The 27487-nt window shown below is 40.1% G+C and overlaps 1 protein-coding gene across 1 annotated transcript; it reads left to right on the top strand.

The window, feature by feature from the left end:
- Nucleotides 1-2918: 2918 nt before the first annotated feature.
- Nucleotides 2919-27487, top strand: RHBDL2 (rhomboid like 2). The gene is made up of 7 exons (XM_078145465.1): nucleotides 2919-3356; nucleotides 7819-7967; nucleotides 10584-10696; nucleotides 12950-13050; nucleotides 13806-13866; nucleotides 25953-26018; nucleotides 27225-27487. The coding sequence occupies exons 1-7, from the start codon at nucleotides 3102-3104 to the stop codon at nucleotides 27407-27409; spliced, it is 930 nt and encodes a 309-aa protein (XP_078001591.1). The 5' UTR covers nucleotides 2919-3101; the 3' UTR covers nucleotides 27410-27487.

Raw genomic sequence — 27487 nt, 5'->3', positions numbered from 1 at the left:
CACTATATAAATGCTAGCTATTGTTGTTGTAATTTCTAGTTTCTTAATTTCACCTCCTTGGCATGCTACCTACCTCCTGACAGAGACCTGATGGACTCATGGAACAGAATGAGACATATGGCCAATGTGAGAATTTGTTTTGTTTGACTACACATATTTGTTACAAGAGTTTTCCTCCTCTTTCCCTTCCCTTTCTCTTTCCCCTTCCCCTTCCCTTTTCCCTTCCTTTCCCTTCCTTCCCTTCCCAAAGATGGAGAGAGACACTTGATTAATTAGTTGAAAAAAAGTTTAATTAAAAAATTGTTCACCTTCTCTTTCCCTATTGGGAGTATGTCTTGGAATTTTCCTCATTTCCATGTTGCATACCTGACTTATGTGGCAAAAAGGGAGGGAAGGGAGATGTAAATATAGAGGATAAGGCAGGAATTTACTAGATCCCATTCCCACCATTCCTTCTCACTATTGTCCTTTCCATGTCTCTAGCCAGCAACCTTAATATCTTTTTCATTCATTCATTCAACAACTATTTATTAAACACATACTCTATACCAGGAATTGTGCTAGAGTCAGGGGTGGGGAACCTGTGGCCTTGAGGCCACGTGTGGCCTTCTAGGTCATTGGGTGCAGCCTTTTGACTGAGTCCAAGTTTTACAGAACAAATCCTTTTATTAAGGGGATTTGTTCTGTGAGGTCTGGATTCAGTCAAAGGGCTACACTTGAGGACCTACAGGGCCACATGTGGCCTTGAGACCACAGGTTTCCCACCCCTGTTAATAACTATGGGGGCACAAAGACCAAACTAAAACAGGCCTTGCCCTCAAGGAGTTTACATTCTATTGGGAGGAAATCACATGTGCATAGAGAAGTACATACAGGCTATATACCAACTAAATACAAAGTGATTTATTTTTGGTTGAGGAGAGGGCACTAGCAATGTCAGGGTTATGGATAAGTGTCATGTGTGGGGCTTGGAGGAATTTTTCCTTGTTTCTGGTGCCTTCTGTGGGCCAGGTTTGAACTTGATCTTTTTTATACTTTAAGCTTCCTCTGGAGGAAAGAGGTCAGTGGAGGCCCAGAGAAGTCTTCTCCTACCTTCAGAGAAAATGACTTCTTTAGGCTTGTCCAGGGGTGGGGAACCCTGCGGCCTTGAGGCCACATGTGGCCCTCCAGGCCCTCAAGTGCTGCCCTTTGACGGAATCCAAACATCACAGTTAATAAAAGGATTTGTTCTGTAAAATGTGGACTTGGTCAAAAGGCTGCACCCAAGGACCTAAAAGGCCACTTGCAGCCTTAAGGCTGCAGGTTCCCCACCCCTGGCTGGTCGCAGGGTCCCTGGGCTGAGCTTTAAGTCTAGCATCTCTTCCTTTTTGCCAATTTATGAGAAGCAACAAAAATTCAAGAACCAAGAAACCATTATTATATTAATATATTATTATAATTATATATCATATTAATAATAGTTTTTTAAAATGTGGTGGCTATTTTCTGGACCTGGTATTCTTTGAGATGTTAGGCAGATACAGAAAGTCTCCACTTTCAGAGAATTAACTGAGGAAGGATATTCTGGAAAGTGACCAGTGGGTTAGAGGGAGAGCTGGCTTATGTTTCACTGGCTCCTTCTAGGACCCCAGAGCCCACTGTGACCTCTTGGCAGAGGTCTCTCTGGCTGTCTTCCTGCCATCCCAGCTAGAGTTCAGGTTGGATCCTCTCCTCCCTGTCATCATCTTAATTCCTTCAACTCTTCCAGAGATTTAAAATCACTTTATAAATGTGATATCGTGTGGAAAGAGGGTTAGATTGGTTTTGCTCAGCATCACAGGGCAGAACTTGAGGAAATTACAGGAGGCAGACTTTGGCTTAATCTAAGGAAAAACTACTTTACAATTAGAGCTGTCTCAAAGTGTTATGTGTTACCTGGGAAGGTAGTGAATCCCCTTAGTTAGTTAGCTAGTTAGTGAAGCAGCTAAGTGGCACTGGATCGGACACCAGGAAGATTTGAATTCAAATCTAACCTCACGACATACTAGCTGTGTGACATTGGGCAAGTCACTTAACCTCTGTTTGCTTTAGTTTCCTCAACTGTAAAATGGGGATGATAATAATAGCACTTACCTCCCAAGGTTGTTGTGAGGATTAAATGAGATATGTGCGTAAAGTGCTTAGCACAGTGCCTAGCACTGTATAGAGGGCTCATAGTATGTGCTATTTAAATGTATATTCCCTTCTCCCACCGTCCCTCCAAGACTGGAAGTTTGCACTAGATAACTTTCCAGTTCTGGATGTATCATATCACTTCCCTTCTCTGGTCTTCAGTTTATCAGTAAAATGAAGGAGTGGGACTCCGTGACCCACAAGATCCCCTCTAGCTCTGAAAACTGTGAGCTTAGAGTGTGTTATATACTATTTTAGCTATCTGGTGGTATTTTCAGATGATCATCCTAATCTTTTCTGATGTCTCAGAAAATATTCTTGGGGGTCTCCTATATTGTTTTGACCTACAGAGCCTTTTCATCAACAAAGTTTCTTATGATTAGAACGTACTATCTTTGCTTATAGATTAGTCATGAGACCTCAAGAGTTCAGAGACATAGCGGCTACATTGAGGCCCTTCCTGCTCATCCATTAATACCCTCCACTCCCATATTGCTATATAGGGAGTAGGAGAAGTAAGGGCTGACAGGTAGGATGAGGCCTTTGAGGACAGGTAGGAGATCTTTGAATGCCACAGGCTGAAGAGGATGCTTACTTGCCTATAGTGCTTTAGGTGACAGCAGTGATTGAGGCTGATGACTCCTACTGGGAGTCTTCTCTTTGGAGATGCCCCTGGCATTTTGTCACAATTACACACATGGTGATGAGGCTGTAGAGATTATGATAGTGCTAGGCACCTGGAGATCAGTTAGTTGAATCATCACGCTGCTAGCCCTCACCCCAGAAGGGAAGAGGCAGGGAAGCCAAATCTAGCCAATGAACCAGGGGCAAAACCCCTGGGTATTCTGCCAATGAGGGTGCTGGCCCCTGCTCCAAGTCTATAGCTATAGTCATGTGTTTTATCCTGATATACACCTATGATTTGGCAAGTGGTGAGATGACTCAGAAGAATGATCCCTGAGGATTTGGTGGAGATGGGGAGGAGGCATCAGAATGTGGAGGAATACAAGAAAAAGAAAGAGAAGAAAGAAATAGGGAATCAGCCAAGGAAGGAAAGAAAGGGACACATACTTAATATGTGGTGTCAAAAGGTCCACAATCCCATCTCAAAGTGGATCCTTCCTCCAGGTGCTGGAGGAATCTACTGGCAGAGAGCCAGATGTTTCCCACCCCCTGTGTTCATTGCCATCATCAGCATTCTCCAGGTAGATATGTGCTTATGGGGAGGAAGGGGGGAAGAAGAGGATGAGAGAGAGTCCTTAGATAAGCATCCCTAAGGAACAGAAACAAACCCTGCTGCTTACATCTACAAGGGACAGGGGATGGAATGAACCTGGAGCAGAAAAGATAAGTGACAGACAGAATCTTTACCAAGTAATGACCAGATGCTCTCTCCAGCTCAGTCCTCAGACTTTTCCATGTTCTTCTTTCTTCCTGTCCTTCTTAGTCCTGGCTTAATGCCTCCTCCCACATCACTTTTTTTTTACTCTTTTTATTTTTATTCATATTCCTGGTGCTTAGAATAACACCTGGCACACAATAAGTGCTTAATAAATGTCAGCTGACTGACCCCTGTGGTTCCTTCCAGTTCTCTACATATGATCCTTTGAATGGGGATTAGTTGGGGTTGGGAAAATGTATGAGCTTGAGTCTGAGTCAATTGAAGAAAGAAATATAGTGATGTGTAAATTTTTATATATTAAGAGATTAGTTTCATGTTTACACTGAAAAGATTGGAGTAGAATAATAAGAATAATTAGTAAGCAGAATAAGATTTGCATGTTCCCCCCCCAAGTCTCTGAAATCTGAATTTGTAGGTATAGATGATAGTTTCTGTCATGAAATAGGCATAGTCTACATGTTTATTATTTGTATTAAAAATGGATAGCAAGGTTGATTGTTACCTGTACACAAATGTAGCTGAAAAGATTAGAGCTTAATGTGTAGTCTTTTCTGGACTGCATGGAAGTCAAGCAGAGCCTCATGTTTTGGACCTTATCTGACAACCATCTCATTTTCTCTTCCTACTCTCCTTTGTCACTGATATCTACTGGGAGAGCATCTTCATCATCGAATGTTAGTATCTGAAGGGACCTCAGAAGTCATATGTGCCACCTATTCCCAAAGAGAAATCCCTTTGTAACAATCAATCAGTCCTAACTTATCAAATACCCACTATGTACTAGGTACTGTACTAACTGTTGGGAATACAAATGCTAAAGTAAGCCAGCTTCTTCCCTCAAGATTCTTACATTCTAGCACTGAGGAGGGGTGGTCAGGTAAGGGAGTTTTGGACCAGGTCAGTCAGAGGAAATGTGAGCAGAGCCATAGGGGCAATAGCTTGTCATGCCTGTGCCAGGAACGATGGTGGTATTGACTAGATCACTGTTCCCAGAGCAAGGGGCTCAAGAAAAGGAGACCAGAATCCTTATGGCAGGGTAGATTGCGAGATGCTTGCTTCAATAGATCCCGCTCGTCCTATCGATGGCTAGGCGAGATGCAAAGTGTGGACTGGGGCTAGATAGATGTGGTAGGCTAGGTAAGTTTTCACTGTCACCGATCAATAAGGATTCCTCAGCCCTGGAGAGTAACCCCCCAAAGTGAATGGATTAACTTCTCCCCAGGTTGGGACAGGGCCTGGTAACCTGAAGTTGAGGTCTGTATCTAGAGATTTGCTGATACAATAATAGTTGAAATTTATATATTAATTTATAATGAGCATTATGTACATTATTTTCCATTGTCCCTCATAACCAACTTGTGAGAGGTAGAACAATTATTCTTGTTCTCATTTTACAAAGGGAACCAAGACTTATAAAGTTAAATGAGATTCAAACCCAGACTTCCTTTGATGCCTGGTATAATACTTTCCCCAATATTATTCTACTACTCAATACATTTTAGTAGCCCCCTATTACCTCTAGGATAAAATATAAATTAAAAAAAATCTCTTAATAATCTGCCCCCTTTCTACCTTTAGTCTTTATAGACCATATTCTCTTCCTGTACTTTGCAATATAGTAACATTGCCTTTGGTAACCCATGGTGCACTTATTTAAAACTAATTTACCAATTACTTATCAGTTAGGTATATCAATTGGTGTGACAGAAACACCAATTAGACTTATGCTTCTCAATGAATGCAATTGAACTTTATTAATCAATGTGTGCAGACATCACCCCCTATAGGAACAAATCACCAACCTGCTATCTAGAGGTCCTGGTAAGTGTTTCCTACTGGTGTTCAGGACTAGATTTCCTCTCTGCCCAGCCAAGGACATGTGTCTCCCTCTGAAATGTTTTTCTAGCAAGTCTCTCTGAGTTAGCACTTTTCTTGAGCAAATAAAGAATTCTCAAATCTCCAAGTGCAGAGAATACAGGAGTCAGTTCTGAAGCAGACTGATGGCTAGGGCCTCTGGCAGGTTTTTGTGGCTTTGACTAACTGCATCTAAATTCTGATTGGTGATCAATTACCTAAAGTCATGATGGAAGGGAACTACCAATCTCCCACATCACTTTTTAAAAAAATTTTTATTAACTTATTTTGATTTTTCAACAATTACTTCCATATGCTTTTGAGTTTAAAATTTTTCTCCCCCTTCCTCCCCAACACCCTCCCCAAGACGGCCTACAATTTGATATAGGCTATACATATACATTCCTATTAAACATATTTTCACATTAGTGATGTTGTAAGTAAAAATTAGAACCAATAGGAGGAACCACCAGAAATAGGAAACAAAACTCAACAGAAGAGAAAAAAATAGCAATTCAATTTCCACGATTCTTTCTTTGGATGGGGATGGCATTTTCCATCACGAGGCCTTTGGAGATATCTTAGATCCTTGTATTGCTGGAAAGGGTTAAGTTTATCAATATTAGTCATCGCACAACATGGCTGTTACTGTGTACATCATTCTCTTGGTTCTGCTCACTTCACTCAGCATCAGATCATACAAGTCTTTCCAAGTTTTTCTAAAATCCACCTGATCATCATTTCTTATAGCACAATAGTATTCCATTACATTCATTTACCACAACTTGCTCAGCCATTCCCCAATTGATGGGCATCCTCTCAATTTCCAATTCTTTGCCACCACAAAAAAAGCTGCTATGAATATTTTTGTACATGTGGGTCCTTTTCTCATTTGTATGATCTCTTTGGGATATAGCCCTAGAAGTGCTATTGTTGGGTGAAAGGGTATGTACATTTTTATAGCCCTTTGGGCATAGTTCCAAATTGTTCTCCAAAATGGTTGGATCATTTCACAACTCCACCAACAATGTATTAGCATTCCAATTTTCCCACATCTTCTCCAACATTTACCATTTTCCTGTTTTCCTGTTTTGTCATGTTGGCCAATCTGATAGGTGTGATGTGGTACCTCAGAGTTGTTTTGATTTGTATTTCTCTAATCAATAGTGATTTAGAGCATTTTTTCATATGACTATAGATGACTTTAATTTCTTCATCTGAGAAGTGCCTGTTCATATCCTTTGACCATTTATCAATTGGGGAATGACTTGTATTCTTGTAGATTTGACTTAATTCTCTATATATTTTAGAAATGAGACCCTTATCAGAGAGACTGGTTGTAAAAATTCTATCCCAATTTTCTACCTTCCTTCTAATCTTAGTTGCTTTGGCTTTGTTTCCCACATCACTTTTACCCCCATCTCTTTATCCCAACAATTCTTTGGCGAGGATAATCTCAGAATTCAGCTTACTTTAAAAATAAAGTTCAGCCTTTTATTTTTACATCAAAGTCAATTCTAGAATCCCCCCCACCCAGGACCCCAACACTGACCCCTCCCTTGTCGTAATAACAGCAACAAACAAATAAGCAAAAACCACTTATAAAGTGACTTTGTTCTGACAGTATATCTCTCAGCTGAAAGAAGGGGGAAGCTATGTTTCAAAATCTGCTCTGGGGACCAAGAGCAGTCATTATAATTACTTAAGAGTTCCTGCCCACACATTTGCTAAGAGATTAAATGACATTTCTCAAAGGATTTAACCACAGATAGAGTGGTGATGCCATTCAAAGTGACTTGATGCTTAGGCAAAGTAACTATGGAGGCTGCTTTTGCCATATGATTTCAAGGATGCAGTGATGTCTTTCCCAGAACCACCCCTTGCTCCAAATCTGTTCAGTGATACTCACCTCTAATGAATGAATGAAAAAACAGTGAAGTGCTTACTAAGCATGCCAAAATGAGACTAATATAATGTCTTAAGGTCACACTAAAGTTTAAATGACTGATAACAGGCTTTTTCTCCCCAAGAACAGATTCTGGTAAGGACAGAGGAGAATGTCTAGAGTGAATGAAAAACAGAGTAGGAATGGATAAAAGAGAAGTGCAAAACAGAGCAGGAGTAGGTTCAATATACTGAAGATACATTTGGATAATTTCACAATTTTGTCTAGGGCTGGCCTTGACTCCACTGACTACTAGTATCTGGAGGAAGTATGATACACAGGGTTGGGGAAGGGCATGCAATGATCATATGATCTCTGTCTTGTTATTCCTGACCATCTATTGTAGGGCACCTTGTTTAGCAGCCACCCCATTTTAAATAAAGGCACTCTATCTATGGGCTTAGCTGGGCCACTATTTGGACTTGGATGAAGTATCATTGACATTATTTGTCACTGTTTTTGCCAGCTTGGTATTTTCGTTTACTACACCTTCTGGAAGCCCCAGGAAGAGTGGAACACTCCAGAAATGGGCATCTGGGAGAGTCCATTCATTTATCGGCCAGACAAGAGGAAGCAAGCTTGGAGGTTCATCTCTTACATGATGGTGCATGTTGGGTAAGAAATAAGATGGGAACTGATGCTGACTGTTATAAAGAATGTTTTATATGTTTATATGTAATATATATGTATGTATACATATGCATATATATGTAAATGCATATATGTAACATTCATGGGGAGAGATAGTACCGCACAGAAGTCCCACAGCTCTGCTACTTAGCTACATAGATGATTTGGGGTCAAGTTATTTCTCTCACTGTGTCTCAGTTTCCTCATCTGTTAAATGAAGAGAGTTAGACTAGATGATCTTTAAAGCTCCTTATCTAGTTCTATATCCTAAGTCCTATAAACTTCAAAACCAAATCTTGTTTTTCTTAGTCTGTTTCTTTTTGCATTTTCCCTTTGAACTAGATCGTGTTACCCATCCTGTTCTTCTCACCGTTTAGTGAGCTCCAACAAACACATTTACCTCATCTTCAAGGACTCAGATGTAGCCAGTCTTGCTTGGAAGGCTACCCATTTCATTTTACCTAGCTTTTCTTCAGTGCAGACTGCTTTTTTGTAATCTTGTGTGTATATCCTAGCAATTACAATATGCTAATAATGAGAGCCAATGCTAGAGACAGCAGGCTTCAGGTGACAACACACTTTGGGCCAATGGCTAGTAGTGTCCACAGCCAGAAATAGGGTCTCAGGTTCTTGGCCTCTTTTCCCAGCAACCCAAGGTCATAGTCATTAAGACCTGAGATTCTTTGGACCAAGTTATGTGGCCTTTACAACTCAATTTGCTGAACACCTACAATAATAGGTTCTGGGTACTGTGGAAAATGCAAAAGACAGATGAAATAAAGTCCTTTTTCTCAAGAACTACAGATTGAGGTGGGGAGACCAGACTCACATACTGTTAAGTAACCTGCGGCAGCATATGAACCCTTTCTCTGACACTGTGACTTTGGGCGGTCACCTTTTGGATCTTCAGTTTCCTTATCTATGAACTAAAGGGGCAGGATTGGATAATCTCTGAGGTCTCCATCAGCCCTGTTGATTACATCACTTTATGATTAAGTATCAAAATTAGTGTTATAGGTGATAGATAAGGGAGAAACCAGTTTGGGAAGATTTCACAGAGGAGGGGGCATTTAATAATAATCATACTTAGTATGTACGTAAAACTTTAAGGTTTGCAAAGTGCTTTGCATATGCTATCCCATTTGATCCTCACAATAACCCTGTAAGGTAGGTGCTACTGTTTTATGGATGAGGAACTGAGTCAGATGGAGTTAAGTGACTTGCCCAGGATCACATAGCTCATAAAGGTAGGAGGCAGGATTTTAACTCACATCTTCCTGCCTGAGCACAGTGTCTGGCACATAGTAAGCATTTAATAAATGCTTATTGATTGATTGATTCTTGCCTGCACATCTGACTTTCTATTCCCTGTGCCACCTGGCTGTGTGAAGGACTGGTGGGAATTAGATGAAAATCAACATTGTTCTGAAAATGCAAGGAATTTTAACTCAAAACTAAACAGAAGGTCAGAGACAGAAGGTTTGGTTGTTGTTCAGTTTGTCTGACTCTTTGTGAAGTCATTTGGGATTTTCTTGTGGCAAAGATATTGGAATGGTTTGCTGTTTCCTTTTCCAGCTCATCCAAGAAGAATTGGAAGCCTAGAGAAATAAAGTAACTTGTCTAAGGTCAAACAGCTATTAAGTAGAGACCTGGATCTTTAACTCAACCCATCTGATCCCAAGGCCAAGTGTTTTCTCTACTACAATGAAGATTCCTTCTCACCCTGGGGATGTCAGCTTTCCGGTTCTGGGTGATTCAGCCTGCTCTCTAGCCTGCCTGTACCTTATCCCCAATAGCCCTTGGGGAATAAAATTTACTTTTTCACTTATGTATTCATTCAAAAAACACTAGGCATGTATGTGAATGTGCCTAGGGCAGGGTTCTTCCCCTTTTCCCCCCCCTCCCCAGTCCCCATGATAGCAACTCTGTTGGTTACAGTTCTAGATGTGGGAGAGGGGCATTGGAATGTCTCTTGAGCTCTATCTTATGTCTGTGTCTCAGTCACTGCTCAGTCCCATGAGGACTCTGAGTGAAAAGCAAACAGGAACTTTGAAGGAAAGTTGAATCAGGTCAAACCCCCCTTTCCATGGCAGTCACAGAAGTGACAAGCCTGTTAGTCACCAGAACAGCCTCAGAGAGGTCAAGTGACTTGCCCAATGAGAAAATTTATATAAAGTTCTTTGAAAACTTTAAAGTTCCATATGGATGGTGGTGATGATGATGATGATGATGATGATAATGATGATGATGATTCTCCATCACTGGAGGGTTGGATGAACAGCACAGATTGAGTATATTGTGAAAGGGGTGACTGGTCAGTTATAGGTTGAACTAGAGCACCGCTGAGGTCTCTTTTGGCTACAATTCTTTTTTCTACAGACTCCTGAGCACAAAACAAAAACAAAAAACTTCAAACTACACTGTTATCAAATGCCAGCAGTAAAATTGATGGCAGCCTCTGGGTTAAGCATACCTATAAAGCTGAGACAATATCCCCAGGCCTGTGTAATCCCTCAGAGAAAGCTGCTGAGTGGTTTGCTGATGACATCACCAGCTTCCATATCCACACACTGGTGATAAAATTCCTGTTTTCACTCGCAGGTTTCAGCATATTTGTGGAAATGTACTTATGCAGCTTCTTTTGGGACTTCCCTTGGAAATGGTTCACAAAGGTCATCGAGTGGGGCTGGTCTACCTGTCAGGAGTGTTTGCAGGTCAGTATTCTGGGGACAGACACAAACTCAATGTCCAGGGTGGACAGAGTTAAGAAAGCAACCAACAGATAGCACACTGGTAGGGGTAGACTGAATTTTTCCTTCATATTTGGCTTGTATAAAACTCCAAGTGCAGCCTATAATTGTGTTCTCAGACAATATCAATGAAATTGATGAAGTCAGAGAATAGCAATGGCTAAAAATGAAACTTTTAAAACTTAAATGGGAAAAAACCTTTTCCATAGGGAAATATATTCTAAAACAGTAATTCTCTTTGTTTTATGTATAGCTATGTCCTCCCCCCCCCTTTTCAAAAAGATCTTTTGGGAATGTAGTCTATGTTTGAATCAATATGGCCTTTATCAAGCATGACTATGTGCCCCATGCAGTGCTGGGGGCTCTAGGGGTACAGAAGTGACAAGACATGGTCCTACTCCCAGAGAGTTCAGGAAATAAAATGAATGTATCTGGAGCCATTAGAAAAGTCACGAAGGGGGTCATTGTGTGGTAGTGATGAACGACTCCCATAGTAGCCAAAGGAAGAGATAGAGAGAAGTCAGGACCTGTGCTTGACATCCATGACGGGAGAAGAGAGACTGGTGTGTGTACAGGTGTGACCATGGAAACGACAATGGCACATTGAGAAGATGGTAAGGCTCTCTTCCCCCAGTGGATGCTGGGATAAGGCAGGAAAGCAGTGGGGAGCAGCAGCATGAGGGGGTGTAAGAAGAGCATTGGAAACAGGAGAGCTAGGTTCTAATCCTCACTTAGCAACTCTATAGGTGTGGGACATCAGGCAAATAGCTCAACCTGCCAGCCTCAGTATACTCATTTGTAAAATGAGAGTGACAACTGTTGTGAGGAAAACTTTTCATCCATCTTAAAAGCACTATAGAAACGTAGATGATTAAATAAGGCTGGATTGCAGGGGTGGGCTCCCTTTTTACTAACCAGGCTGAGGAATTTGAATTTGATGTCACAGGCCAAAGGGAGCCACTGAGGCTGAGCAAAGAAGGACATGGGAAAAGGCAGAGATCAAGGAGGAGAACTAAGTAATGTAGAGGAAAGCATATTCAGAATATACCATGGTGATTAGTTAGCTTGAAGAGCCCTGCCTTGAGATGTCAGGCCCTTTTCATATGTATTGCTTCTATTTGATATCCAAGATTGGAAATAATAAATTTGGAGGTCTTTGCTGGTGTGTTAAAATATCAGCAGATAGCAAAAACATCTTGAACTTCCACTGTATTCTAGAGAAATGTGGCTCTTAGTTCAATTACTTTATTTAACATTTATGAAGTACAGTATGTCCCTCATTGTGTTAGGTGTTAGGAGAGATACAAAGAAAAATAAGACTGGGTCCCTGTCCTCGGATGGTTCACAGTCAAGTAGAGGGGATATGACACAGAACATATAAGATTTGAAACTGAGGGCCTGGGTTCAAATCCTGACCCTGCTATTTACTAGAAGATCCACAAATTTAGAGACATCTCCAGTCCAAATGCTCGTGTGGACTCTTTGTGCCCAACCTATGGTGGAACCTTCTGAGCTCCTATTGGTCTGATCAGCCACAGTTGGACACACTGTCCTTGACCCCAACATAGTGATGTCATTTTGGTCCTTTCTGAGAACAAAAGACAACAGCCGCCTTTGTAGGCTTTGGCGAGTCACTTAATCTCTTTGGGTTTGTTTTCTCATTTCTAACATCAAGGCACTAGGCTAGATGATCCCTGATGATATAATCCCATGATACAACAAATCTGGGGAGAGAATGGTCGTTTTCAGCTTGGGACTGTGGATGAGCAGGATTAAGGACGGCATCTTAGAGAAGTGGCCTTGGATCTGGGTCTCCGATGGGCGGGTAGAGATGGGAGGATGGGTGTTGCATGTGAGGAACAGTGTGAACCAAAGTGTGGAAGTGGGGAAAGTGTTCAACAGGGAGGGAAAACCAAGAGAAGTATACGAGAGTATAGCGTGCAGGGCCAATGAGATAAAGCCGGAGGGAGGGACAGAACTTGGCCTAATGTTTGAACTTTCCAATAAGGAGCAGCCATTGAAGAGTTTTGGGTAAAGGAATGAGTGACAAGATCAGGGCTGTGCATTAGGAGAAGGATGAAGTCAGAGAGGAGGAAGACCTGAGGTGGGGAGACCTGTAGACCATGTAGCCATAGCAACAGCCTCCCTTTCAGCCTCCCTGTGGTGCTTTCACTTTTGATACACCTCTGATTCTCTGAATTTCTTTCATTTGTGCAGGATCTCTTGGAAGTTCTGTCTGTGAACCTTTCCAAGCTCTAGTGGGGGCTTCAGGAGGAGTCTATGCTCTCACGGGAGGCTATTTTATGAACGTTTTAGTGGTAAGAACCTTTCCAGGGAATGGGGAATACCAATTGGCAGATTTCTTTTTTTACTGGTATTTGGTTCAGGGATGATAATTGTTATCAGTATTTACTGAACATACATATTCAACTGGAGTGTAACACGAGTGGCAAACATTTGTTTCTAAACAGGGCCAAATCCTGAATAGACATATTTTAAAAATACAACCAGAGGGGAAAATGAATGGGATTATTATCAAATCTCTTCCAAATATGGAAATCAACTAAAACAAACAAAATTCAGGCTGCTTCCCTGGGAATAGGGTTCTGGTTAACTTGAAAGGGAAGGAAGAAATAATGTGGTCAAATACGTGAGGATGGAAACTTTATATTCTCTTTAGTTGGTATGCTTGCAGTGCCTTAAACAACGCTTTCTTTTGCCAGATGGCCAGTTAGTAGCAAGTGCTACTCTCCTACCTACTTATTCCTTTGGGCAAATCAATCACTTAATCTTCTGAACTTCCATTTCTCAATCTACAATGTGAATAGTAATACATGTATACACATTTTATTGCACTGAATGAAATAATGGATGTAAATATGGAATGTAAATGAATGGATATAAATGAAATAATGGATGTAAAGTACTTTGTACCCCTATGACGCTAGAGAAACATAAGCAATATTAATAGTAAACTCATGTTTTATGTTGATGATTATGAAGAGGCTGATGAACTGAGATGTTTTCTGATCATATATAGTATCTTATACTTTTGTCCTTTTCTCCTGGCAAGAATTTTAAAAGCATGGTTCCTTTGTTTGGATTTTTCAGACTAACGCTCATCCTGTTCATTTGTAAGTATTTTATCTTTTTGCTATTTTACATTTTTTAGTTTTAAAAGTTCAATGTAGTTATACCACCTCGTAAAAAACTGTATGTCAAATCAACTACAAAAGACCTATGAGGGAAGATGCTACCCCACTTCCAGAGAGAGAACTGATAAATAGACGTATGCATAGTATGGGTTTACATAATAGGCCTATATATACATATATATATCTGTGTTATATATGTCTGTGTCAAATAGTGGCCTTTTCTGGTGCAAGATGGGGAGGGAAGGAGAGCGAGATAGTTCAAAACTTAAAATGTAACCCAAAAAATACAATTAAAATTTCTTTAAAAGTTAAAAAAGATGCAAAATGCAAAATAACACACACACACAAATACACTGTACACGCACGCGCGTGCGCGCACACACACAAAAAACTGAATGTGTAACTTAGGTATGCTGATATGAGATGACCACAGTGTATTTTGGTTACTTACTCCAAACCGCAAAGCATAAATTGTGGGTGTGTTTAATTAGGAGAAAAACTTAACATGCTTTCTTGGTGTTATTTTAATATGAATAATAACTACTTCTTTAAACTGTTAACTTTTAATAGTAAAGTAAATAATTCTTTTAGAAGAAGCTTTTGGTCCTTTGAAAAAAATAAAAGCTTAAAAATACAATTTGTCACCTTTCTCACTATATTGTATCATCTACATCATCTAACTCTGAATCTTTGCTATTGATGAGTTGTTTTAGTCTTGTCTGACTCTCCATGACCCCATTTAGGGTTTTTTTTGGCAAAGATACTGGAGTGGTTTGCTGTTTCCTTCTCCAGCTCATTTTGCAGATGAACTGAGGCAAACAGAATTTAGTGAATTGCCCGGGGACACACAGCTATTAAGTGCCTGAAGTCTGATTTGAACTCAGGTTCTCCTGGCTCCAGGGCTGTTGTTCTATCCACTAGGACACCTAGCTGCCCACCCCTGAATCTTAGCTTGGAGTAAAAGACCTTCCCTCACCTAGGTACTAGGTGGTACAATAGATAGAACTGCTTGAACCTGGAATCAGGATGGCCTGAGTGCAAATATGGCTTCAGACACTTAATAGCTGTGAGACCCTGGCCAAACCAGTTAACCTCGCTTTGCCTCAGTTTCATCATCTGTAAAATGGAGACAACAATCATACTACCTCCTAAGAGTTCTGTGAGACTAAAATGAAATATTTGCAAAGTGTTTAGCACAATTCCTAGCACATAGTAGGCGATATGTAAATGGTAGCCATTACCTGCCTGACTTCAGAGTGGCCCTTTTGTACTTTTAGATATGGAATAGACCCCCAGTTATCATTTAATAGAAAATTCTCATTTTACTTTGAGTCCCAGGGAGGCTAAGTTGACAGCTAGTAGCTTTTGCCTAACTTGTAGATATATTCCCAAGGCTGTTTTTTTTTTGATGAATTTGTGGATTAAGGTAGCCAGAAAAATTTCTTCTAAGACCTTTCTTAAGAGGCTGGCATACCTGAGGTCCTAGAACCAGAGAGTAAAATAGCCATAGAAAGAATCCACCGATCACCTCCTGAAAGAAATCCCAAATTGAAAATGCCAAGGAATATAGCAGCCGAATCCCAAAATTACCAGGTCAAAGAGAAAATATTGCAAGCAGCCAGAAAGAAGCAATTTAAATATCACAGAACCACAGTCAGGATTACACAGGACTTTGCAGCTTCTACATTAAAAGACCATAGGGCATGGAATATGATATTCCGTAAGGCAAAGGAGCTTGGATTACAACCAAGGATCAACTACCCAGCGGAAATGAGCATAATTTTTCAGGGGAGGAGATGGATATTCAACAAAATAGGAGACTTCCAAACCTTCCTCATAAAAAGACCAGAGCTCAACAGAAAATTTGATCTTCAAATACGAGCCTCAAGAGAGACATAAAAAGGTAAACGGGACAGAAAGAAACAACATGTTATTAATAAGGGCAAACTGTTTACATCCATACAAGGGAAGATGACACTTGTAACTCCTGAGAACTGTATTGTTGTTACACCATGTTAAAAGGGTATACATAAAGGGAGTGGGTATAAGTTGACTTTGATGTAACAATAAAAAAAATTCTAATCAAGTGGGTTACATGGATCCAAGTAAGTGGATTAATCTGATCTAAGAAAATGTACTGAGAGAAAAGGAAAGGAGGAGGCAGACAAGGGTAAATTACATTACAGGAAAAGCCACAAAAACCTTTTACAGTAGAGGGAAAGAAGGGAGGGAGATGAGTATTGTTTGAACCTTATTCTCATCAGATTTGGCTCAAGAAGGGAATAACATAATCAGTTAGATATAGAAATCTAACTTGCCCTATAGGCAGTAGGAAGGAAAAGGGGAAAGAAAGGGTGGGGGGATAGAAAGGAGGGAAGAAGTAGTAAGGGTATAGAGGAAGAAAAGGGAGGAGGCTAATAGAAGAGAGGTGGGACTGAGGGAGGTGGTGGCCAAAAACAAAACACTAATGAGGAAAGAAAAGGAGAAAGGAGAAAGAAAAGCATAAACGGGGGAGGAGGGGAAGGATGGAGAGAAAGACACAGATAGTAATCATAACTGTGAATATAAATGGGGTGAACTCTCCCATAAAATGGAAGCGGATGGCAGAATGGATTAAAAACTTAGAGAATTCTAGAGAATCAGGTATAAAAAAACTACTTGAAATAATAAATTTAGCAAAGCTGCAGGCTATAAAATAAACCCACATAAAACATCGACATTTCTATATATTACCAACAAAGCCCAACAGCAAGAGATAGAAAGAGAAATGCCATTTAAAGTTACTGTAGACATTATAAAATATTTAGGAGTCTACCTACTGAAACAAACCCAGGAACTATATGAACACAATTACAAAACACTTTTCACACAAATAAAGTCAGATCTAAATAATTGGAAAAACATCAGTTGCTCATGGGTAGGCTGAGCTAATATAATAAAAATGACAATTCTACCTAAGCTAATTTACTTATTCAGTGCCATACCAATCAAACTACCAAAAAATTTTTATAGAGTTAGAAAAAATAATAACAAGATTCATTTGGAAAAAAGGTCCAGAATATCAAGGAACTAATGAAAAAAATGCAGGGCAAGGTGGCCTAGCATTCCAGATCTTAAATTGTATTATAAAGCAGCAATCATCAAAACTGCTTGGTACTGGCTAAGAAATAGAGTGGTGGATCAGTGGAATAGGTTAAGTATGCAAGACACAGTAGTCAATGACTATAGTAATCTATTATTTGATAAACCCAAAGACCCCAGCTTCTGGGATAAGAACTCACTCTTTGACAAAAACTGCTGGGAAAACTGGAAAAGAGTATGAAAGAAACTAGGCATAGATCAAAATCTCACACCATATACCAAAATAAAGTCAAAATGGGCTCATGATTTAGATATAAAGGCTGATACTGTAAGCAAACTGGGAGAGCAAGGAATAGTTTACCTATCAGATTTATGGAGAACAGAAGAATTCATGACCAAACAGGAGATAGAGAACATTATGAAAAGCAAAATGGATAACTTTGATTACATTAAATTGAAAAGTTTTTGCACAAACAAAGCCAATGCAACCAAGATTAGAAGGAAGTAGAAAATTGGGAAAGAATTTTTACAACTAGTCTCTCTGATAAGGGACTTATTTCTAAAATATATAGAGAATTAAGTCAAATTTATAAGAATACAAGTCATTCCCCAATTGATAAATGGTCAAAACAGTTCTCAGATGAAGAAATTAAAGTCATCTATAGTCATATGAAAAAATGCTCTAAATCACTATTGATTAGAGAAATGCAAATCAAAACAACTCAGAGTTACTACGTCACACCTATCAGATTGGCCAACATGACAAAACAGGAAAATGATAAATGTTGGAGAAGATGTGGGAAAATTGGAACACTGATGCATTGTTGGTGGAGTTGTGAAATGATCCAACCATTCTGGAGAGCAATTTGGAACTATGCCCAAAGGGCTATAAAAAAATACATACCCTTTGACCCAGCAATAGCATTTCTAGGGCTATATCCCACAGAGATCATACAAATGGGAAAAGCACCCACATGTACAAAAATACTTATAGCAACTCTTTTGGTGGTGGCAAAGAATTGGAAATTGAGAGGATGCCTATCAATTGGGGAATGGCTGAGCAAGTTGTGGTATATGAATGTCATGGAATATTGTGCTATAAGAAATGATGAGCAGGTGGACTTCAGAAACACCTGGAAAGACTTGTATGATCTGATGCTGAGTGAAGTGAGCAGAACCAGGAGAACATTGTACATGGTAACAGCCACTTGTGCAATGACTAACTTTGATAGATTTAACCCTTCTCAGCCATACAAGGATCTGAGACATCTCCAAAGGCCTCGTGATGGAAAATGCTATCCACATCCAAAGAAAGAACTATGGAGTTTGAATGCAGATTGAAGCATACTATTTGCTATTTTTTTCTTCTATTGTGTTTTGTTTCCTCTTTCTGGTGGTTCCTCCTATTGGTTCTAATTCTTACTTATAACATCACTAATGTGAAAATATGTTTAATAGAAATGTATATGTATAGCTTATATCAGATTGTGCACCGTCTTGGGGAGGGAGGGGGAGAAACATTTAAAACTCAAAACCTTATGGAAGTAATTATTGATAAATTAAAATAAATTAATTTTTAAAAAGCAAAAAAAAAAAAAGAATTATGATGTTGGGGCAGTTAGGTGGCACAGTGGATAGGGCACTGGCCCTGGAGTCAGGAGGATCTGTCTGGCCTCAGACACATAACACTCACTAGCTGGGTGACTCTGGGCAAGTCACTTAACCCCACTTACCTCACCAAAAAAAAAAAGAATTATGGTCTTTCTTGACAAACAAACTTCAGTAGCAGGCTTCCATTATGAAAGTATTTTTAAAATTTTGCTTATTGGAGTCATTAAAGTTTTTCCTATAGTACTAAAAAAAAAAGGCTGCATGTTACATAGATCATTCTCAGTAAACCTAGACCCAGTTTTAGATCTTAGATCTAAACCAACTTCATCACAGAAGTCCAAAACAGTTCCTACTCACTCATTAAGTAGTCTGATTAAATTTTCAGACCCTGAACAAAAGGTTTAGAGATGGAGGGATTCCCATGTCCCCATGCCTGACCTATCTTCTGCTGCTACTCTCATCCTCTGCTGACATTCCCTGTTGTTCTTATCAGGAAGCCACCACAACCAGAGCTTGAAAGGGGTGAATAAAAGTCCCAGACTCAACCATTCACTGCTTTATTTTTTGTATCTTGCATCTCTCACATTGCTTTTAAAGTAAGAGGCTCAATAGAAATTTCCTGATTATTTTTTGTCTTTCAATTATCCATGCTCGCCCAATAACATTTATGAATATCTACTTACTGATCCTGGGGAAGGTACAATATTTAGACAAGAACCAATCTTTGCCCTAGAAAAGCTTCCTCAGTCAGGGCTGAGACACAAAAACCAGAGGAGATAGAAAGCCAGAGTAGCAGCCAAAGACCTAGGTTCAAATTCAGCCTCTGATACCAGTTAGCTAGGTGATATCGAGCAAGGCACTTGACTTCCATCCGTCTTGGCTTCCTCACTTGTAAAATGGTGTTTATAATAATTGTGGCACTTGCCTCAAAGGCTTGTTATGTGCCTCAAAAGAGATGATGGATGCGGAGCCCTCAGCAAATGTTAAAGTGTTATATAAATGCCAGTTATTATTATTACAGCAAATGTATAAGAGAGATGCTGTGTCTGAAGGGGGAAGGTCATTACTGATAGGAAAAATCATCAAGGAAGACTTCCTGAAGAAGCTGTAATTTGATTTGGAATTGGAAGGTCAGGAAGGAATTTAACGGAATGAAGTAGGAGGGCACTGTAGGCAAAGGGACAGCACGATTAAAAGCTTGGAGACATCCGAGCCCAGTTTATGCTCAGAGGGCTGAGGTGGAAGGGACTTTGGAGATCAGTTAGTCCAACACTCTTATTTTCCAGATAAATAGGCCCAGAGAGGTCACATGCCCTGGGGGGTGAATATCAGGGCTAGGGTTTGGACCTGCATTGTTTGCTTCAAGTCCAACGTTCTTTCCAATTGGCCCAAGACTTCTATGTGTTAAGTGCCTTCAAACTGAATAGCACAGTCCTAAACCAGACTGCGTAATGGCCATTCCCATATTGTACCATTTCATCCCTTATCATCAGAAAACAATTGGAACTGCAAAAAAGCATTTCTAATAACAGACCAGCTGAAGGTGTGCTGAGAATAGACCCCTGAGCCATGCCTCCCCACGTTTTTTGTTCCTTGAACCCCTTTCAGCGCAACAACAACAAAATATCTTGTGAATCCCTGGGGTAATTTAATATACTACTCATAATGTTCTTTACAATTATTTACTGCTTAAGGTGTTGCTAAGGAATTTAAAGTGAACCAGTTGGACCATTGCTATGAGCCATGAAGTAGGAATGACTGCCCTAGAAGGATAGGATTTGGATTGGCGAATGGTGGTGATGTTGAGTGGTGGTATAGGAATTCCAGGGTCAAAGACTCTGCCACAGGTTCTGTAAGAGGTAACCATAGGGCTGCAAACTCTCTCAGGAGATAATTCCAAATCAAATTTCAGAGGTTATAGAACTGGGGAGATTATGCTCTAGGCAGGGGAAAAAGTGTGTTGTGTTTCAAGTCAGAAGATTAGGTTTTGAATACTTGCCCCTATCATTTACGATACCCTGGGCAAGTCACTTTTCCTCTCTGGGCCTCAGTTTCTTCATCTGTAAAAGGTGGATAATGATACTTATGCTATCTACCCCCACAAGGTTCTTGTGGGGAAAATGCCCTGTAAACCTTATATCACCACAGAAATGTGGGTTACTATTACGACACACCTCAAAAGTCAGAAGAGGGAGTGCGTCTCAAATACATTTGAATTCTTGTTAGGGAGTTCCATCAGAACTTGTGACTTTGACATACATCTTTGGATGGCATATGAGTGGATTTCATTTATCTATAGTTTCCTTCTCCCAATACTGGCTCAGCTAATAACAGACTGACTATATTTGAAAAGGAAGTCAGGAAAAAATAGTCTTGTCCCAAAATGTTTTTCAACTTCTCTTTAAGTAACTGCAGAGGGTAATAGTTCTTGCTTCACAGCATCGTTCCATGGCTTGGACAGTGACTGAGCCATCTACAGCCTTTTCCATCATAGCCTGAACATTTTGTGTGGATGCAACTGTGCAGTTAGGTGAGTATGTGGCCCTGTTTAGATCAGGGCAGGGCAAGAAAGGGAGCTCTGGCTTTGGGGTCAGAGCACCTGGGTCTGAATTCCAGCTCTGTTTCTCCTACCTGTGTGACTAATCTAAGGAAAGTCCCCACACTCCTCTGCACATCCTCACCTCTAAAATGAGGGAGGAGTTGACTTATCTTACCGTTAAAATCTTTTCCAAGACTTGTATGGTCTGATGCTGAGTGAAGTGAGCAGAACAAGGAGAACGTTGTACACAGTAACAGCCACGTTGTGTGATGACTAATATTGATAGACAATCCTTCTTAGCAATGCAAGGATCTAAGACATCTCCAAAGGCCTCATGATGGCAAATGCTATCCACATCCAGAGAAAGAACTACGGAGTTTGAATGTAGATAGAAGCATACTATTTGCTATTTTTTTTTCTTCTGTTGTGTTTTGTTTCCTCTTTCTGGTGTTTTGTTTCCTCTTGGTTCTAATTCTTACTTATAACATCACTAATGTGAAAATATGTTTAATAGGAATGTATATGTATAGTCTATATCAGATTGCAGGCCATCTTGGGGAGGGAGGTGAGGAGAGAGGAGGAGAAAAATTTAAAACTCAAAAGCTTATGGAAGTGATTATTGATAAATCAAAATAAATTAATTAACCCCCCCAAAACAAAACAAAACCAAAACCAAAACAAAATTAAAGATCCTTTCCAGCTTTAACCTTTACTATGCTAGATCTTTCTATAGAGAATTTTAGGTATGAAAACATTTATCTTCCCCACTTTTTAACTTCCCACAAACCCCCCAAAGTACAGGTAAAATAAATTTCACTTTACACAACAGATATACTCTTGGAAAAAACAACCCACAAATTTTTATAAGGTGAATCACATTTTTAAAGATATATTTGTTATTGTAGACATAGCTGCCAACAAAAAGAATCAAATAAACAAATCAATGGGCAAAATCCTACTCATAATCCCCTAACCTTTAAAAGCAGACTCAAAAGAACTAAACAAGTGAAGATACGGTGCCTTCCTCCCCAAGTTCATTAGCTTTGGTCCTGCTTTCCTTCTTTCTCAATTAAATTTTAATTAGTAGGAGGAGGATTAAATTCCTTTTGTAACAATCACCCAATACGTGTAGGTTCACAGAATTTTACAGAAATTTCAGATCAGACTTTAGAGATAACCCAAACCCTTATTTTATAATGGAGAAAATAGAGAACCCTAGTTGGGAAATGACTTGCCCAAGCAGGTTAGGGGTGAGGCTGGAACTCAGGTCTCTTGATTCTCAGCTTGAACTGCACTCAGCTCACTTTTTAAATTTTTTTCCCCCTAAAAGTTAGAATTCTTGGTTGTTTATGTACACAGTAGGTACTCAGTTTTGTTTGTGTGTTTTTTAATGGTGACAAATAGGGCTGGAGATCAAATTTCTCCTTTTGGTTTTCTGAAGCAATATGAAGTTCTTGTGGATTGTTTATTATGAGCGAAAGGAAAAAGTCCTAACCAACACTAGGTTCAAATCTCAGCTTTGCTACTTTTATAATCTGTGTAACCTTGAGAAAGTCTCCTAGGTCTCTGGAATTTAGATACTTCCTTGTAAAGGTAGGAGACCAGTCAAAATGACCTCTTAAGCCTCTGTGACATAGGGTCCTGGCCTCTAGGAGTTACAGCCTAGTTGGGGTGCTGTGACCAACACACATGGAGAGGGAAGCAGGATGAAAAGACAGTGAAGTGCTGTGGAAGTTCAGAGAATAAGAGGTCAGTGTGGTCTGAAGTCATCAGGAAAGGCTTCCTGGAGGAGGTGGATTTAGAGTAGAACCTTGAAAGATAGGCTGCAGAGAGAAGTGGTGGAAAGTGGAACCCAATCTCTCTTTGGATTTCCTTCTTTCATTTGTCACCAGACTCAATCTCTAATGTCCCTTCTAATTAAAAAAAAAAAGTCCTCTGATTCTATGGCAGGAGTCCAGATGTGATGGGGTTGGTGTCATTTCCCTGTGAATGCCATATTCCATGTTGAGCAAAAACTGATTTTGTTAATTGGTGTCAAGGGTTTAATTATTTCTGATGTTAAGAATTACTACGGGAACAAGGACAACTGCTTTGGAGGAGAGAAAGATTCAGTTTGATGATGAAAGTACGAGCCACATATTCCTTTGGATGAAAATAAACATTTTAAAAACACTGATTTTTCCCTGGGAGATAAAATTCCTCATCTGGTTAAACTATAGACTTTGGGCACTTTTATATGATTCTTTGCGCAAAAAACAAATTAAAAGGGGAGAATTTTGGCAGGAAGCAAGGAAGAGAAGCATGTCCGAGTTAGCCTGTGCTCTTCTCTGGTCTGCGCTACAATGAGTTTGGGAGAGCATGGTAGTATGATAGATAAAAGTGCCAGCCTGGAGTCAGGAAAACCTGAGTTCAAATCTGATCTCAGATACTTACTGTGTGACCTTGGACAAATCACTTCACCTCTGTTTACCTCAGTTTCCTCATTTGTAAAATGGGGATAATAATAGCATCTACCTCCCAGGGTGGTTATGACAATCAAATGAGATCATATTTGTAAAGCACTTAGCACAGTGCCTAGCACATAATAAGCACTATATAAATACTAGCTATTATTATCATTGGGCAGTGAGGTGGTACAATGGTTAGAGCGCTGGTCCTGGGGTCATGTTCAAAACCAGACTCAGACATTTACCAGCTGGGTGACCCTAGGCAAGTCACTGAGGTTTGCCTCAGTTTCCTCAACTGTAAAATGAGCCGGAGAAGGAAATGGCAAACCACTCCAGTATGTTTGCCTCAAATAGGGTCACAGAGAGTCAGACAAGACTGAAAGCACTCAACAACAATTATTATTATTAGGGGCAGCTAGGTGGCAGGGTGGATAGAGCACCAGACCTGAGTTCAAATCCCACCTCAGACCAAACACTTGACACTTACTAGCTGTGTGACCCTGGGCAAGTCACTTAACCCCAACTGCCTAAAAAACAAAACAAAACAAAAAAACAAATTATTATTATTATTAATAATAATAAGTGTCAGGGAGGCTGACAGTTCCCAGACTTAGCAAGAAGCTTTCTAACAATCCGAGTTATGAAGATTCAGAAATCAAAGAACTAACAACTCCACAGAAAAAATGTGGCTTTGTCTTCTTGTCAATGGATCTTCAAATGGCTTTTCATAAAAACATGTCACTGTAGGGTAATATATAGGATGATTTTCCTTTGAGAATAAAAAAACACTTCAAAATCCTCCATGGTCGGGGGTGGGGGTGGGGAGAGGGAAGCATTGATTTTATTCATCTCTGAGATCCTTCACTTTAGAAAGTACCTGTGCCATTTATGAGATTCGTCAAAAGCAGTGAATTAAGAAAACAAAACTTTTCAAGAGGGGCTACCCAATCTTGTCCATTCCTTGCCACACTCACATTGAGCATTTCTGAAGTTTCTGGATCCCTTAGAGATGGGGAAGGAAACACTGACACTTCAGAAACTCAGGATGTTATAATAAACCTTGAGTAATTAATTAAAAAAGAAATACAGAAAACACTTGAATTCAATTTCCTTGGGAATGTATATTTTAATAGTTCTTGGTTAAATTGGTTGTATACCTTAATTGTGAAGTACAATGGTGATTAGACTCTGCCTGTACCCTCCTCCTTTGTATCCTCCATCTCCCCATCCTCTTCCCCCCCAACGTACATAACTATTGAGTATATTTTAAAATAATCAATGGGCTATAAAATGACTTTTCCTCAAGAAAAGACAAGAGAAATAACAGATTTTTCGGTTTGGGAAAAGATGAATCTTTATGAAGGCAAGTCTTTAAAAAAAAAGAGCCTTAAGTTTCTCATGATGATTTTTTTTTTTAACAATTGGAAACTCAGGCTGAAATCATGCTGTCCTGTATGTCTGGGAGGAAAATAAATGACAAGTAAAGGTTTAGGCAGAAGAGCTGGAGTCCCTAAGTGTCTTCAGAGGCTAGAACGATGCAGGACCAAACTTTGAAAAGCAGGAAAAGATAGTTGAGGATTCATAAGCATGGCCAAGAGAGAACTAGGGAAAAAGTGATTCAAGTCCGGTTACTAAAAAAATTAGGATATTCAAAGTTGCAAAGACAGTTTGGGTGAGGAATTCTGCCCTGTGGCAAAGTAATCAGGGTGTTTTCTTTTAAACAATTTGGCATAGAAAGGAAGTTATCAGAGCACACAACTACTTCCCTAGGTCATCACCTTATGTATGCTTTGTCCATATTTCATCAGCAAGGGCACTTTGCATTCTAAATGTCAGTTGAAAGACCAGACAAGAGGATGCTTTGAATGACCACGTGGCCATGTTAGATTCTATAGACAAGATCTAGTATTCCATATCTAGGTTGATTGTAATGACAAGAATGAGAATCCTACCAGGGCCGTGACCTCTGTTTCCATTGCATGACTGCAGCATTGATAAAATTCTTGAAGTCGGGCATCAATTACGTATTAGCTGGGCTGATGAAACATTCCTTAGCTTTTCCCTAACACCAGGCCTGTACCTTTTTACCTCTTGGGACACCATGAATCCCTCAAATAGAGACCGGGCACACGAGGTGAGATGTCAAGTGTTAACGCTGCATTTTTTTTTAAGCTATTCTCAAATGCTAGGGCCAGAGTCCACCTTGGTCCTGGCCCCTGAAATATAAAATTTGTCATTTGGTCCTAACCCCTTCTTCAGATTCTGTGGCCATGTTGCCTTTGTCAGGATAGCACTGGCATTTTAGAGAGGACAAGGGGTGTTTTGGGTAGCATTTAGGAAATGTCATATGGACTATCAGGGCTTCACCAGCCTGCTTTTCCTTCTAGTTGCATTTGACATGGGACTTGCCTTCTTCAGAAAATTTGTGGCTTCTCCAGGTGGGCCCCCGGTAAGTTCTATTTATTGCTGTTAAGTATCCTAGTCTTGACCTCTATTTTTGTGCCAGAGGAAGCTACAAGAGGCTTATGGCCTGCAGCTCAGTCACCAAATGCTGCCTTAGCAAGTGATGATGTCTATCTCTTATCCCTCAAAGCCCCAAGGACTAGGCTCGACACCCCCCACCTCTGAGGCACAAAATGACCAGGGGCGTCACAGACTGATTGATGTTAGGGTGGCAACACCCTAGAAGCAATTGCTCAAGATTGCCCAGGTTTCTTCTTCCTCCTCCAATCAAGTGTAACTTAGTGACTATTTAGGTAGTGAGGATGTATGACCCGATAGCAATGGGGTCACCAATTGGTTGGTGATGGTATCTTTCTTGCTTTTTCTAGCCCTGCCCCCTCCCTGGTAGAACTGGGGCTCTCTTGCACAGCCTTGTCTCCCCCTGCAGTTCTGGGGGTTATTACAGATACAGGAGAGGGGAGCTTTCCCATGTTCTGCATTCCTCAGGATTCTATTCTGGAAATATGCTCTAGTGGAGGGAAAAAGAGTCCCTGGGTTTGAATCTTAGTTCTGCTATTTATTACTTATCTCCTAGGGCAAGTCCTCCTCTCTGGACATTTTCCTTTTCTGTAAAATGAGGGAGTTAGACCAGATGACCTTTAGGATCCCTTCTACCTCTAAATTTTTGCTTCTATGATGATAATCTTGGCTCTGCTATATTTAACTTATCAAAATTGAATAAACAATCTCCAGTCCACAGAAGAATGGTTTTTGACAGATAGACTGTATTACAGATTGTTTTACAATATGTTTCTTCTATATGGAAGTGTGGTTATATCCCTGTGATTGAGAAACACGGTGTCTCGTTAATGCAGGTTGGGTGGTGGTCCTGCAGACTTTGCTCACATAAGTTCTTAGGTCCTGGTCTCCTGGCTGGCCTTACTGGAAGTGAAGCTAATGATTGGGGAGTCACGGAAAGTGGCTGGTCTTCTGCAGGACCCTGGACAGTGGGCCAAAGTGACATATCTCTGCCTCTGCATATTTTGGTCTGTGTTCTTTGGTCTGGTTGTAAGAGGATGGGGACACCCATGTCCAATCAGCTAGCAGAGTTTCTCTCAGATGCTTGTTTGCACTGGGCTCCATATGCTTAAGGACTATAAATAACATGTAATGTGAGTTTCTTTACTTAATTCTTCTTTTTTCTTTTTCCTCCCAAGGTGTCCGTGTAGCTCACATTGCTGGTGGCTTGACCGGGATGACTGTAGGTTTCACTGTATTTAGCTGCTTTGAAAAGGAGTTGCTGAAAGACCGGATGTTCTGGGTTACAATCATTGGTTATTTTGTTTGTGTTTTGCTTGCTGTGTTTTTTAACATCTTTTTATCACCAGTAGACTTCCTCTAAGATAGTCCAATTAAAAAAAAAACCACTCGTGAGAACACAAAGACATCTTTGAAAGGCAAAGGGGAATTCCATTAACTG

This window comes from Phascolarctos cinereus, unplaced genomic scaffold (genome assembly GCF_003287225.1).
Source record: "Phascolarctos cinereus isolate Bilbo 61053 unplaced genomic scaffold, phaCin_HiC Scaffold_726;HRSCAF=1367, whole genome shotgun sequence".
Lineage (NCBI taxonomy): Eukaryota > Metazoa > Chordata > Mammalia > Diprotodontia > Phascolarctidae > Phascolarctos > Phascolarctos cinereus.
Note: the sequence above shows the minus strand (reverse complement) of the source record. Positions and strands in the feature narration are given on the sequence as shown.

Coding starts and splice junctions, on each gene's coding strand:
- RHBDL2 (XM_078145465.1), top strand. CDS start 3,102: ATGATCCCTGAGGATTTGGTGGAGATGGGGAGGAGGCATCAGAATGTG. Junction 7,968..10,583: donor TACATGATGGTGCATGTTGG/GTAAGAAATAAG, acceptor TTTCACTCGCAG/GTTTCAGCATATTTGTGGAA. Junction 26,019..27,224: donor TCCAGGTGGGCCCCCGGTAA/GTTCTATTTATT, acceptor TTTCCTCCCAAG/GTGTCCGTGTAGCTCACATT.